Source organism: Chanos chanos, chromosome 16 (genome assembly GCF_902362185.1).
Source record: "Chanos chanos chromosome 16, fChaCha1.1, whole genome shotgun sequence".
Taxonomy (NCBI): domain Eukaryota; kingdom Metazoa; phylum Chordata; class Actinopteri; order Gonorynchiformes; family Chanidae; genus Chanos; species Chanos chanos.
The window spans coordinates 8451269-8465325 of NC_044510.1; the positions used below are offsets into that span (position 1 = coordinate 8451269).

At 42.3% G+C, this 14057-nt stretch overlaps 1 protein-coding gene across 1 annotated transcript; it reads right to left on the minus strand.

Moving 5' to 3' along the window:
* Nucleotides 1-1109: 1109 nt before the first annotated feature.
* LOC115829513 (fructose-bisphosphate aldolase A) lies at nt 1110-5236 on the minus strand. The gene is made up of 7 exons (XM_030793635.1): nt 5148-5236; nt 4369-4487; nt 3853-4119; nt 3369-3529; nt 2695-2953; nt 2184-2383; nt 1110-1707 (listed from the first exon to the last, which is right to left on the minus strand). Exons 2-7 carry the CDS (start codon nt 4478-4480, stop codon nt 1612-1614), a joined length of 1095 nt encoding a protein of 364 aa, XP_030649495.1. The 5' UTR covers nt 4481-4487; nt 5148-5236; the 3' UTR covers nt 1110-1611.
* Nucleotides 5237-14057: the final 8821 nt, after the last annotated feature.

A 14057-nucleotide genomic window follows, 5' to 3' on the forward strand; every position in this document is an offset into this window, starting at 1 on the left:
AGTCGATAAACAGATAGGCAGCGAGTTGAATTAAATCGCAGTTCTAAATAACACAGATTTCCTTGCATATCACAAATTGAACAGCATCACGTGACAGCGAACCAGACAGACACTAGTAAGACTTGAAGCTCTCAAAACGCCACAAACTTCTGTTCCTCTTTCATTATCTCAGATAAACACCTACTTTAAGATCCATTCGACTGCAAACAAAAAGTTTCGAGGCTGCTCTCATTCATGTTGTGCAACGATAATTTGCTCCTCCGATTATGTGTACAGTAACAACAGTTCCGCTTGTCAGGATGTTAAGTTTTCACTCCAGCGTGTAATTTCCTCCGAGTTGTGTCGTCCCTGGTTATATGTGAATAATTGTGATCTGAAAATTTTTGTTCCTATGTCACTATGTCACATTTAGAGAGTTGTTGTTGGGAAAAACCATTCAGACAGATAAGTGCTGTGATATCCACTGTGGGTCCACTATCGGAACAGTACTTACCTATGTAAACAGTATGTAAAACCTTTTCGGCTATATAAGCCTATCAGCAACAGCTACGAGGACGCATACGTGTTGATGGTTAAAAGTACGCTTTTTCCTTACACATATCCAATAAACAGAAAATGACCTTTGGGTGAAATTTTTGACAGTTGTTTTGACTCAGCCGTGTCCTCCTTCACTCTGTGAGAGATTTAGAATGACTTAGCAACGCTTGTTTTCTCAAGTTCAAAACGCTTGTGCTGATGTTGCATCTTTAGGTGTCATTTCAGCTAACCATGTATCACGGATCGTGTCGAAGGGACAGGCTGCACTGTACACAGTTTATCCCAATTGGGTTGTGTGGGTAGTCTGCTATGTCTCATCACATCCACTAGGTGTATTGAGATAACATGGAAGTTGTCTTGCTCTTAGTAACACTCTGTGCAAAAGAAGCTAATTTACCCTTATAAGGAAATGACCTGCAGAACACTGTGGTATTGTATTTGTGCATATGAAATATTACATTTGGGTCAGCATATAAACAAAAACGAGCCTTTTTCCCAGAATTTCCACAAACGCATCAAAAAATGAGGCAACACAGATGAGGGCATAGTGAATAGGGTACTTTATACCTGTTTCCTGTATGTGTATTACAATACATCAGCAGTAATAACAATAAACCTATACAAGGTCTTCTTCCATTTAGTGCACTGTGAGAGAAGAAGGCACATCTATTTAGGAATCATGATGATTGTATCACAGAGAAACAGACAATTGGGGGTAGGGGTGGTGGTTTAAAAACCCAGGAGGTGGGTCATGTGGTTAAGGGGAGGGGCTTAGACCACCCAATAGAGTCAGTCTAAGATAATAGGAGGGAATGGGGGCGGAGCTCCACAGAATCTTCTCTCTTACACGGAGGTGCATAGTTGCAACTCCAAGATTAAATTATAAAAAAAAAGTGACATGTCTCATTTCTATCTCCCTCACAGTGATACTACCCACACGAAGAGTCTGGAACAAAAGGTAAAGAGGGAATGAGAGGAGTGGGGAAAAGTGAATGGGAGCAATAAACCACATATTAATTGCGTGGGCGGGGTTAGTAACCATTTCTGAAGGTGTGAAGTGCGTAGAGTCTGTGCTTAATAGGCGTGGTTGGCCACAAACAGAGACTCTCCAGCAGCAGCACCTTTGTCTCCCTTAGAGACGTACTTGCCAACGGCAGCCTGGCTGTTATTCTGCGTGAGAGAGAGAGAGAGAGAGAGAAAGTAAGAATTAGGATTTTTAATCACAATAATGATTAAAGGCAGGTTGTCTGAGGTCTTTAAAGAATGCAAGCTAGGAATTTCACAGACGCTCTCGCTTCACTTTCTCCTGTCATTACGGTTATAAGATCACGTTTGGCTGCTTATCAACCCCCGTGTTCTGTCCACGCTCTGTTTGATGCTTAACAGCCTTGACGGGTCACGGTGACTTTGTCGTTTTTTTGATAACACTACATTGTGTTTCGTCGGTAACGGTGCAGACAGAATTTGCATGAAGCATAAACAGGCTGGTGGGGACAGCTCAATGACACAAGTTATAAGATTACAGTGCAGCGTAACGTACCAGAATAGAAACTTGGAATTAAAACCATCTAGCCCACTCATTGAATTATATTTTGAGAATAAAAATAGTGTAGTTCATGTCATGGCTAAGCAGCTGCGACACCTACAAGAGCTCTCTTCACGTATTCCTCCTGGCAGGCCTTCCCATTCTCCTTCTTTCCTCCCCAGGCTTTGAGTGCAGAGGCCTGCAGAGCGCGGCCATAGGAGAAAGTCAGAGCCCATGGCTTATGCAGGGGGCACTGGTTAATGGCGTTCAGGTTGATGGTGGCCTCCTCCTCACTCTGGCCTCCAGACAGGAAAGTGACACCTGGTCAAGGAACGAGGGATGGGAGAAAGGATGAAAGAATGGGGGGGGGGGAAGCGGGAAGGACAAAAAGGAGAGAGGATAAGAAAGGGAGATTGACAGTTGTGTGGAAAGATACAGATTTCGTGAGCGTGAAAAAGAGCGAATGTATATGTTTGAAAATGCATCACAGCTTTAAAGGTTAATGGGAGAATGAATATGCATGTCTATGATACATGTTGGATAACCTTAAAAAAGGTCATATGTTCTGTTTTTTTTTTTAGCTATACTACCGTATGTGTCACAAAGTTGTGTGTTAACATCTTTGTACTCACCAGGGACGGCTGGGGGAACAGTGCGACGCAGAGCGGTGACGGTTGCCATGGCGATCTCCTGGGGAGTGTTCTTGTGTGCGTGTGAGTGTCCAGCTGTCACCATGTTGGGCTTCAGCAGGGTGCCCTCCAGGTAGACGTGGTGATCAGACAGGGCCTTGTACACAGCTGCCAGGACCTTCTCTGTCACGTACTGGCACCTCTTCAGATCGTGGTCTCCATCGGGCAGAATCTCAGGCTCCACAATGGGCACAATGCCATGCTGAGGAGAGAGGGGGAGAGAGAGAGAGAGAGAGAGAGAGAGAGAGAGAGAGAGAGAGGAGGGGGGGTTGGTCAAAAGTTTGGTGAGTGAGAGTGAGAGTGAGTGAGTATGTGTGAGAGTGTGGCACAGAAACCGTGGTAACATCTTTACAGTCAAACTGATTCTGATACTCTTCTGAGGTAATGAGGTAAAAGCACATGTTGAATATAGCACATGTTGAAAGTGTGTGTGTGTGTGTGTGCGTGTATGTGTGGCGTCTATTACACAACTAATCTTTTCTTTGTTTAACTTCACAACTTCACCCTGTGAATGATTCAATGAGTTTGGCCTACTTCATAAAGTATGTTTCCGGAAGCAGTGTGCTGCGTGCGTGTGTATGTGTGCGTTCATGTGTGGGTGTGTATGTTTGTCTCACCATCTGACAGATGCTAGCATAGCGAGCAAGCACGTTAGCATTCTCAATGATGGCCAGGTGAGATGGGGTGGTGGGGGTGATCTTCAGCACACAGCGCCACTTAGCAAAGTCAGCACCGTCCTTCTTGTACTGAGCACAACGCTCATACAGCCCATCCAGACCTGAAAGGGACAGGAGGAAGGGAAGAGAGAGAGGAGGAGAGAGAGTGGCAGTAATTCAGTGAGGGTCTCAGCCAGGTCAATCTAAGGTGGTCTGGGTAATGGCTGTCTGGCTATCCAGTTGCTAGGAGATGACATGACACAAGAACAGCTCATGGCTTAGTCTCACTAATTGTCAGAGTTGTGTAATCATGTCAGATAGGGGTGGAGCTTCCTGTGAGGATGAAGACCGTATCATGCCAGCACAGGACGTGTGTATATCAATCTATAGGCTTGTCTGTTAAGTTGTCAAAAAGTGTTTGGATTCTATAGCGCCGCCCTCTTACCCTGAGTGGTGGTCTCTCCGTTGGTACCAGCCAATGGAACCACGCCTTTGTCTACTTTGATGCCCACGACCATGCCTCTCTCCTTAATGAGCTGAGGGAACAGCTTTCCGTCATCGGTCTTCTGGTAGAGGGTCTCGTGGAAGAAGATGACGCCACCAATGCAGGGCTTGACACGGTCGTCGGCGGTGAAGAGCAGCTGGCGGTAGAGCCTCCTGTTCTCCTCTGTGTTCTCAGCATTGATGCTCTGGAAGCGCTTAGCGACGCTACCTGCAAAGGAAGAAAGAGCACGAGTTAACCACGCTAACAGACTCAGCTAACATCACCTGGCAGCAGAAGGCTAGGCTGGGTATTGATAAAATGGCCACAGAGAACCTAGAGTCTTTGAACTTCAAAGAGTAAAAACTGTATGGATTCAGTTATTTAAACTTTGTGCTCTACACAGAATTGTATTTAAATTAAAGTGCTCTTTTGTGTGTGTGGGTGGTCTGTGAACACTGCAAGGTTGCTCGGTTGTACCTGTGGACTCGTCGGCGGCAAGGATGCCTTTGCCTGGAGCGACAATCCTATGAGCGATGTCGCTGAGCTCCTTCTTTTGCTCGGGAGTGAGGAAAGGATAAGCGTGAGGCATCTTTGCTCTGAGGAGGAAACAGAAAGTAGAGAGTGGATGGGTAATTATAACATCTGTGCTACGAAGTCTGAAATACGGCCCAATGAGCGAGTGACGTCGATAAAAGTGAAGTTCAAGTTTAGATGTGTAGAACTAGGGTGACCTTGGTTTTGAGGGTCAAGTAAACACAATGTACCGTATAGACCGTCTAACTACAGGCGCACATGCTCCCAGTTTCGCACTTCCTTTTGAAACCAGTACAACGACATCGCTCGATAATTTTGCATCACAAACCAAAACTTAATATATGAGCGAAGAACACATCACTGAGTAGAATTTTCTTGCTTGCGAGATGTTTTACGTTTACGTGTTAGGTGTAAGCGGACTCTGAATTGACAGCCACGCCGCAGTGAACTTCGCATATTGTACGCCTACATCACAAGTTACTGCTCACATCATAACTATAAGAAAACGAGGCGACATTTTACATCCGTCCTTGGCATCGCATCCGAATGACCTTGTATGGGAAAACACGGACAACAATTAAAGTGCCCTGACCTTCTACGCTACCAAGTAGGAGAACATGAGAAAAAAAACTATTTTTAAGTCACTATAGATACCCAATGTGTAATTTTAACAAAGCTGTTTAAATATGCACGATCTTATATGTCGACGAAAAAAAACTTACCGATTAATGTCTGTCAAGTCTGAAGCGATGTGTTAAACTGTGCTGAGTTGAGGAAGCAGGAAAGAGTTAGAGGAGGCAGGAAAATGTTGCAATAGACTTGCAACGATGGAGGTAAAAAAGTTATATCAAACGACCCAAGGCGTGGCCGGCACGTAAGAATCCTTCCTCAATTTACATGGTCATTTATTAACCAATCACAGCGACCTTCTGCATTAGAGTGACGTACAAAACGGACAAGTGCAGAACTAGGATGCTTGAATGATGAAAAGCAGTTGGTTAAATTGTCTTCCGGAGGCATGTCTCTGAAGGCTGACGAAAAAGGTAGGAGTTGCTTAAAGAAAAACGCGAATGAGCAACATACAGTTATACGTGACCTGTCTCACATGCTGCGTTCGTGCACAAATTACACTCACAATGGCAGTGACGGAAAAGGGGATGGAGATTACCATTACTCATATTGGTTTAGCTTTGACTCATATTACACGTTGTCAGGCGGTTGTAATGACATGTTAACACGCTCATGTGAAGAGAAATAAGTACTCGTAGTATACACGCACGCCCATTTCGCGCGAACGATTTGTATTCGACAATAAAACAATTATGCGATTGTGTTTGTATTTGTGGATCAGGGCATTTCTTCTCATCATCGTCTAGTACTGGTAGTACTGTGCCCTCTTCAGTGGATCTGTGAGGTTATGTCATGCATTCTAGTTCTCCGAGATTCGGTGATGCTATTTTTGGAGGAACAAGAGAGAGAAACATTGTGTGTCAGATGGAATGCGTGTGTGTGTATGTGTGTGTGTGTGAGAGAGAGAGAGAGAGACAACAAGCCCAATGTGTCATACCATAAGTCCATAAAACTATAAAACTTTGCATCATCTGAAACACAACCCCCCCTCCCCTCCACCTCCCTCAATCAAAGACACACGAATAACATCATACATACATCCTGTCTTTGTCTCTCTCTGTCTCTGTCTCTGTCCCTCTCTCTCTCTCTCTCTCCCCCTCCTCTATGTCAGTTGCTACCCCACTGACATCTCTCTTAGACCTGATGCACGAAAAGGCCAAACTAAATATAGAAGTCCGTTTGATAGTAAACCTCTCCGGTCCCACACATGGCGTGCATACTGAGTGTCTCTCTGCCACCTGTTTTCCTTGGTGTAGTAGGGCAGGGCAGGTGAGCTGGGGTCAAGAGCAGGTTAAATAATGTCTGGATACTTGGATATCAGTGTCTGGCATCTGCGTGCCTCTGGTGTCTTGTAAAACAAATGCCAAATCCACAGAAACTGATCCGATGTCTTAAGTAGTCTCCACAATTATTCCACTGTCAAGCCTCCAGATATGAGAAACTGTCCAGTATTTCTAGGACCATTAATTCACTGTCCCGAAAAAAGACAAGCTTTGGATTTGGGTGCACACTCAGTCATTTCCTGGGACATGAGAGAGCAATGACTGATGTGGAGATTGTTTTATATCTTTATCACTATTTAGATTAAGAGAGGAAATGTCAAAACAGGGCATGGACAGACTAAGTGTAACAAGAACATGCAATAGCATGCAGAGGCTTCCACTATCATTTTAATTTCCAAACTGCAACGAATACAACATGCAAAATACACAGCTGACCTACAGTTGCATGGCTTACTGTTCCCCCCAAAAAACCCCAACAAAACAAAACAATTAAACAAATGAGCTAATAGTTAATAAAAGCTAACATATATTAAAAGGCGTAAGCTAATTGCATGCATAAAAAGAAAACTTTCTGTCTGCGTTAAAGCAAAAGACATCGCCTTCCTGTTCTGAGACACACTGTGGCATGCCTCCATATACCGAGGGGACAGGCAAGACTCCTACCTTTCCTTAGGTGAGGGGAGACAGGAAGAAAGGGGTGGCTCTTATGGGAGAGAGATAGAGAGAGAAGAGAAGATGATCTGGGGAGTCCGCGACGCCGGTCCTGAGCTGGGCGACCTGTATTTATGGCAGAGCCGTGACCTTTGACATTCCGTGGGCTTGGCTAATCTTAGCAGCCGGCAAGCCCACAAAGCAACTGGAGAAGGGCGCAGTGACATTCACCGGCGCGACTCTGAGGGAACGTACCAAGCCCAGTGAGGAAAGGTTAAAGAGTCACAGAGAGAGAGAAAGCGTGAGAGAGAGAGAGAGAGAGAGAGAGAGGGAGGGAGAGAAGGAGGAAGGTAACGATAGAGCAAGAAAGGCAACAGGGAGCAGGCAGAGCGACTACAGCTGACCACGAAACAAAAATAAAAGAAACAGAGCATGTAGAGGTGTGGTTTGTCCTGCATAGATCAGAAGCAACAGGTTGGGGGAGACAGTCAGCAAGATTACAGGTAAAATCTACCATGAACAGGTGAGAGTACTGATCTCAGGTAACCTTTTTATATGACATTATCTCACACGGCGGGTAACCTAATCCGTGCACTATAACTTTCCTGTAGAACGCTTAACCTTTCAACTGCCCTTATTCAGTGCCAGGGCAAGACACAGTGCTACACTTTGGAATCTATATTTGTTGTAGGGACTTCGTCAAACGACCTCAGTCCGTTCACGTCGACAAACGTAAACCTGTCCTACTTAGAGCAAACCCAAAATGGCACCCTTTGTGTTCAAAACCACGACGTTAAACGACATGTTTCTAAAATCAATTATTGGGAAAAAAAGAAATGGGAGCAAGCCTGGGGGGTGGGGGTGGTGGTGGGTGGTGGGGGGGTGGGTTGGGGGTGGGGGTAGAGGGGGGGTCAGTTGATTCATAGGAGAAGGCCGTGGTGATGACCTTTTAGCCTTTGACATTTCTAGGGCGTAAGGAACATAAAACACGTGTTAGGCTCATTCGCATCATCGGATCTTTGCTTCTGTTCAGCCCCAGGACACATGTCTCGGCAACATACCAAGGCCAACAATAAATCTGATACACGTAAAACCAGACCCCAGAGATCACAGTCAGCATCTATCAGATTTGTGGAATACAGAATTATGATTTCTTCATTTGGAAAAATTTGAAGCTTTTGTGGGCAATTCTGCTTTGAAGTTCTGTTCCTTTCTTTTACTGTAAGGAAAACGGTGGGACACATGTCAAAGGTGACACATAATTTTTACAGAATTTTTTTTCCATCATTAGGGAATGTTCCCTTTACCCCCTAATCCTCCTACGTGACATTCACTGAACCCTACAACTCATCCATGCAATAACTATTCCTGGTCTTAGAAATATAAAATAATTAGGTCAGCAAAAATAGCATATACTTTCAAAATTGTGAGGGACAAAAAAGTGGTGGAACTGCTTATTGGTTAACGACCATTTATTCACAACCAGATTTAATCTTTATACAGAGGGGAGTCTCTGTCAGCCAAAATGATTTGTAAAATATTGCCATATTTGGAAAAAATGATCCACTGAGCCTCTAAGAGAAAAGATAATTTTCTCATGTTTGAACGTTACATCTGCACAAGCTACTGAGAAAAAGGAGGGCTGAGAGATTTGTTAGAGAGTATATATTCTGTGGTGTGCTAACATGGGTGAAAATATTTTAATATCTGCTTGTTTAGTCAGGTAGGCAACATTTTGGGGGTTCTCCAAATGTCAACGTTTAAAAATCAGTCTGACAAGCCTTAAGAAATGGTCTTAAAAACGAAGAGATAAAAGTTTTGCGCAAAGATAAAAAAAAAAATGTGACTGAGATCACAGGGTGTATTACAGCGTATATGACATCTGTTCTCCACATCTGGGTACATTTCAGCCAGTCTGGGTCTTGATAAATGAATCCAACATAAACCTTTAAACTTTTAAGCACAAGATGTTGCGTGCAATACGTCTATATCCTCAACCCACCAATCCACTGTTAGCACAATCCTTATAGCTTCCACGCAAAAACTCCGTTTTTTTTTTTTTTTTTTAAAAAAGGGTTTCAAGTGACATAAGAGTGTCGCATATATCAGATATAAGAGATTTCTGACGTGGGTTGAAAAATTAAAGCGTAAATCTTGTGATGGATGCTTTGGGGGTAGAGAGGAGGACTCAGGAAAAGGAGCACACTGACACAGTGGCTGATGTGTAAATAATGGAATAGCTGGGATGGAGGTCAATTTTACTTGGTAGACAAGTTCTGCATACAGATCCTTCAAATATTCAACACCTTTCTTTGTGCAGAGGGAGACAGCAGAGTCCAAACACAGTGAACGGAGGGATAAGAACCGTCAGACGTGTGACAGTGCATGGTTTTAGTTGGTGAGACAGTGGATGACTTGTGTTGTCACCGTATTTGTAAACGTTGCCACGTGAACGTGATAAAACACATTCCGCCTCTCTTGTGGACTAAAGGTCATATCCAGATGGTAAATGTAGGTGTTTTTTCATATAATTCAGGGGATGGATTAAAAGTATACTGACAGTCTACCATAAGGATGGCATTAGTGATTTTTTTTATTGAGTTTTCTGGGTTTTACTTAAGTTAGAGGGGTAATTATCTGACTTCTAAAAAACAAAGTTTTAAATGACACCCACGGCATAGAATAAAAGATCAGAATCAGTTTGATTTAGGATTAAAAATGATCTGTGGAGGTGAAGATTTACAGGTATATCCAGAAACCTTTATCAGATAAAAGCAAAGAAATTAAATCTCCAAGAAGGGCAGGGCATGTATGCTGACGTGTGGACAAGCCTGTGTCAATAACCAGAAAGACATGATCAGAAACGACAATGGGTAAATATTCAGAATTATTAACCTTTGGAACAAAGTGTCAATAAAAAAATAATCTAGATGAGAAGAAGAGTTGAGAACATGGGAGAAAAATGAATACCTTAAACTCTCAAGTAGTGTCAGGCCTTTATTTCAGCCGGGCTATAATTAGAGACAGGCCATTATTTAATGCGTTACTGTGATCTGTGAGATCATAATGCAGATGAAACAGCGCAGGTTGTTTTAAGTTTGTGTGCTATTGTGACAGCTACAATGTGAGATTGTTTACTTAAGCTGTGTGCAATGCACAATAAAATTTAGCAGACAGAACGTACAAAAGCGGATGTTTCATGACCATTCAAGCTGCAGAATTTTCACAGACCATTTTAATGTACCAGTATTACCCGAATTTGAAGCGAGAACAAAGAGCACAATTATTGATTAAAACCATCTGTGGACATAGCAATAGTTTGCAAAGAACAGTAATTCTATCACAAAATGAAATTGGTAATCATTAACTACGTTTACATCGATTAGTGTTTATTATTCTGTGAATTATTTGTTTTGTTGTTAATCAAGGAGGATAAATGAGAACAGGTTGAAATAATGACAGGTTTAAAGGTAAAACTTATTCCTCTGTTTCCAGCTCACCGGCTGACATGTCCCGACCGTACCTACGCCATCTCAAATCAGACATGTTTTCCCTCGCGTGACTTTTTCCAAGTACCGTTAAGATGTGCTGTTACGTGAAATAACTCACAGAAATAATGAAATAATGCCTAGGAAATAGGAAGTAGAGACTTTTGGCTATGATGTTCCTGAATACTAAAATTAACACACTTAGTTCTACAGCGACCACAATCCATGTTAGTTAGAATACGATCCTTATGGTATTTCTGTTAAAAAGTGAAACTAATGCCAACAGAGTGGTGAGCATAATTACCATATGCAGTTGTGCTGATGTAAACAATGCTGTGGAAATGTGATGAATTTACCACCTCTGCCTTTCCATTTTTTTTTTCACTGTCCTGTATTTGGGTCCGGCCTTTATTTGCTCAAACAGGCGGCACCCCCGGGCTACAATTTTAGACCTGGCCATAATTTGAGAACAGGCTTTTATTTGAGAATTTACAGTACTTGCTACTTTAGTGATGGTAAAACCTCCAAAGGTCAACATACCCATTCTGAACCACGAAGGTAGTCAATGATCTTTCCATGGCAAGAGGGCTCACAGTTTTCGGTGTCAGAACGTACAGTGCAGGATTGATAATAAAGTTCAAATCTCTGCCAAATTATATTGAATTAATAGAATGTAAGGGAAGTTTTGTTCCTTTGTGTTCTGATCCAGAATTCCAAAATATCCTACAATAAAGGCTATTTTGGAATTCCATTGAGACTCCAGAGTGCTGCAGGTGAGGCACCAGAGATGAGGGCTGAAAAGAGTCCTTAAGTGTAGAATAACATCTCAAAATAAGATCTCTCATGTTAACTGTAAATATTATTCCTTTACACCCAGAATGTCTGCTGTACAGGCGAACGTGTGATTCTGTCCCAACAGACTGATATGTTCTCATCTCGAAGTGACATCATTTGGTTTCTGAAGATGACCAAAATGACATAATTTGTTTTCTGAAGAAAACAGAAAACTAATAAAAACAGTAATTCGTAGAACAAAACGTATGTTCAAACAGGAAAAAAATCTGTTTATTTTCCTTATAAATGTATAAAAGTAGTTGAAAAATACTATGAAAAATATGAACATGTTATACATTTATCAAAAAAAACCAAAAAAAAACAGAATCACTGCAAAATGCTGTAAAATGTAATAACAGTAAACAAAAACAGTTGGTTATACATTGTAAAAGCCTGTAAACAACTAATAAAGTAAACTTATGATATCAGTACTGAAGCTTATCTTTGACGGAATATCTCATTCCTAATGTCAAGACTGTATAACCAGACTGCTCACAATCTGTTCTCCTGCTGGTGTGAACTTTATCAGCTAATTTACAAAACTTTACAGACAAAACATCATTCTGAGACAAACTGCAGGGATCTGTTTTAGTGTTTCATTTCAGTGTTTAGAATACCTTACATTAAACAGTACTGTGACGCATCCCATCCGAGATAAAAGAATGAGGACACAACATTTCTGATATAGAAATATTTTTGAGCCATGTCAGAGTAAGGAAACCACACTTCAAACAGAGGAATTTGGAATCATGAATGAACAGAATACAGATACTCATTATGACCATTCAGGTATTTAAACGGGTGACAAATAAACACAAATAAAAATAAGCAACGTGTCCTGTTTTTGACATATTATTTCTCTTCCTCCCGTTTTGGTTTCTCTTTTGATTTCCATCCCTCTATCTGAACTTGATCTCGAAACACAGGCAGTTGACAGATTCACACTCGGGTGGCTGGCAGGTACAGGCGCAGTCCCACATGACACACTGTGAACGGACGCACAAGTCAAAGTGATGAACACGTACTTGGAAATCAAAATACAACACAAACTCACTGTAAATCTCGCACGCACACACACACACACACACACACACACATGTGCATGTACGTGATAAATGCATTTTTCGAAATCAAGAATAGAGTTAACCACAAGGTGCCAGAGATATCTGATTTGTTGGTGGTTGCCTGTGGTTTTAAAAGTAGGAGGGGTCACACTCACAGAGGGGGTGGGGCAAGCGTTGTCCAAGCAGGAGCGGAGGGACGGCAGGCGGCAGTCACATGACTGGGCACACGTCAAACAATACTCGCATGGAGCAACATCCGGACAGCAGTCGGTGCACTCAAAACTGCACTGGCCCTGAGGAGGTGGAGAAATCTTGAGCAGATAAAGAAAGTTCCTTGTCCTCTCATTTGTGTATAGAGTTCAAATGCTTTCATCCATCTGAGGTTTCTCTATGTTTTATGTCAGAGGTGTGTAATGGTGATAACTGCTTACGTGAATGACATCGCCTTTCATTCCATAAAATTTCAAGTACCAAGTGTAAATCAGAGTTCACACTGTCAAACATTGTTTGTCCTCGCTTTGAAGCTAGGACAGAGGTACAATGCAAACAGTCCATGACTGCCTGAAAAACAGTCTAACAATTAAGTGTGTGTTTAAGTTTAAAACATCAGGTATTTGGAGCATGAGAAGTGAAACTATGCCCCGGAATTTCGCAACCAACATATGATTGCCCAAGTCAATAAGTTACACAACTACAAGATATCCACTGACTTGTTTTTAAACGATCTTTTTCAAGTTTTAAAATCACGCCAGTTTTAGTTCTCAACGGTCGCTTGTGAGAGGTCTTAAGAGTCCAGCGGGTGAAATAACCTTCCGTCTTGTCCCGCCCACACACAGAGCTGTTCTGACGGCTAGAAGTCAGAGCTATACATTACACGGATTTGCTACCTTGAGACAGTGTCGACACCACAGCACACCCGCTAGAAGAAGCATATAGAGACCAATCGCAATCATGAGGATGGCGGGAAGTGGGAGGGAGAGAGCCCACGTGGGGAGCACCTGAGGAAGCGAGGGTGACACAACAAGGGTAAAAAGGGTTGGAATGGGAAGTACATCACTGCAGGTCCACAACAAACACAGTCAACACACACAGTTAACCAGCTTTAACGACAAAAAAACTTGCCCACCACGCAGCATCAGGCACCGTCCTGAAGGGAGCACAAATAAAGTCAACATTGAAGAACCAGCTAAATCAGTACAGACTAGTTATTTTATGTTCCAACTAATTCTGGATTTCTAAATAACTTTCTCAGCTAGTTTCAGTGGGAAGACGATCTTAATGTTGATCTATGGTAAAGTGTATAAGGAGAACAGTCAAAGGGTTACTCTTGAGACTTGCAATAACAAAGAAGGAAAGGGTACAACATCACTGTGGGTTAAGGCAAGAGGTGAAGTGGAACAGTTAGCACAAAATAAAAGCACGTTGAAATGTAAAGAAAGCTACCATACCATATTAAAGCGCTTGATCCTCTCTCTCAAGTTTAACCAGTGTGATCCATTTTAGTCAAGATGCCAACCGATTTAGTAGCCATTTCCTTCAGTTGCTCATCATCAGGTGGCGCAGTGTTGGTCAATGCGTAGTTAACTGCTGTGCTGTCTCTAAAATTAATATCACCACTGTACAAAAGATTTTCACAAAAAATGTAAAAATCACCAGCAAGTCAACCTGTTATGCAAGTCAAT

Bases quoted from the DNA above. Each gene is read 5' to 3' on its own strand.
- LOC115829513 (XM_030793635.1), bottom strand. From the start codon at position 4,480: ATGCCTCACGCTTATCCTTTCCTCACTCCCGAGCAAAAGAAGGAGCTC. The intron at 2,384-2,694 runs GTGAGTACAAAG...TTCCTTGACCAG, and splicing joins TGTTCCCCCAGCCGTCCCTG to GTGTCACTTTCCTGTCTGGA. The intron at 1,708-2,183 runs GTAGGTGTCGCA...TCTCTCACGCAG, and splicing joins AATACGTGAAGAGAGCTCTT to AATAACAGCCAGGCTGCCGT.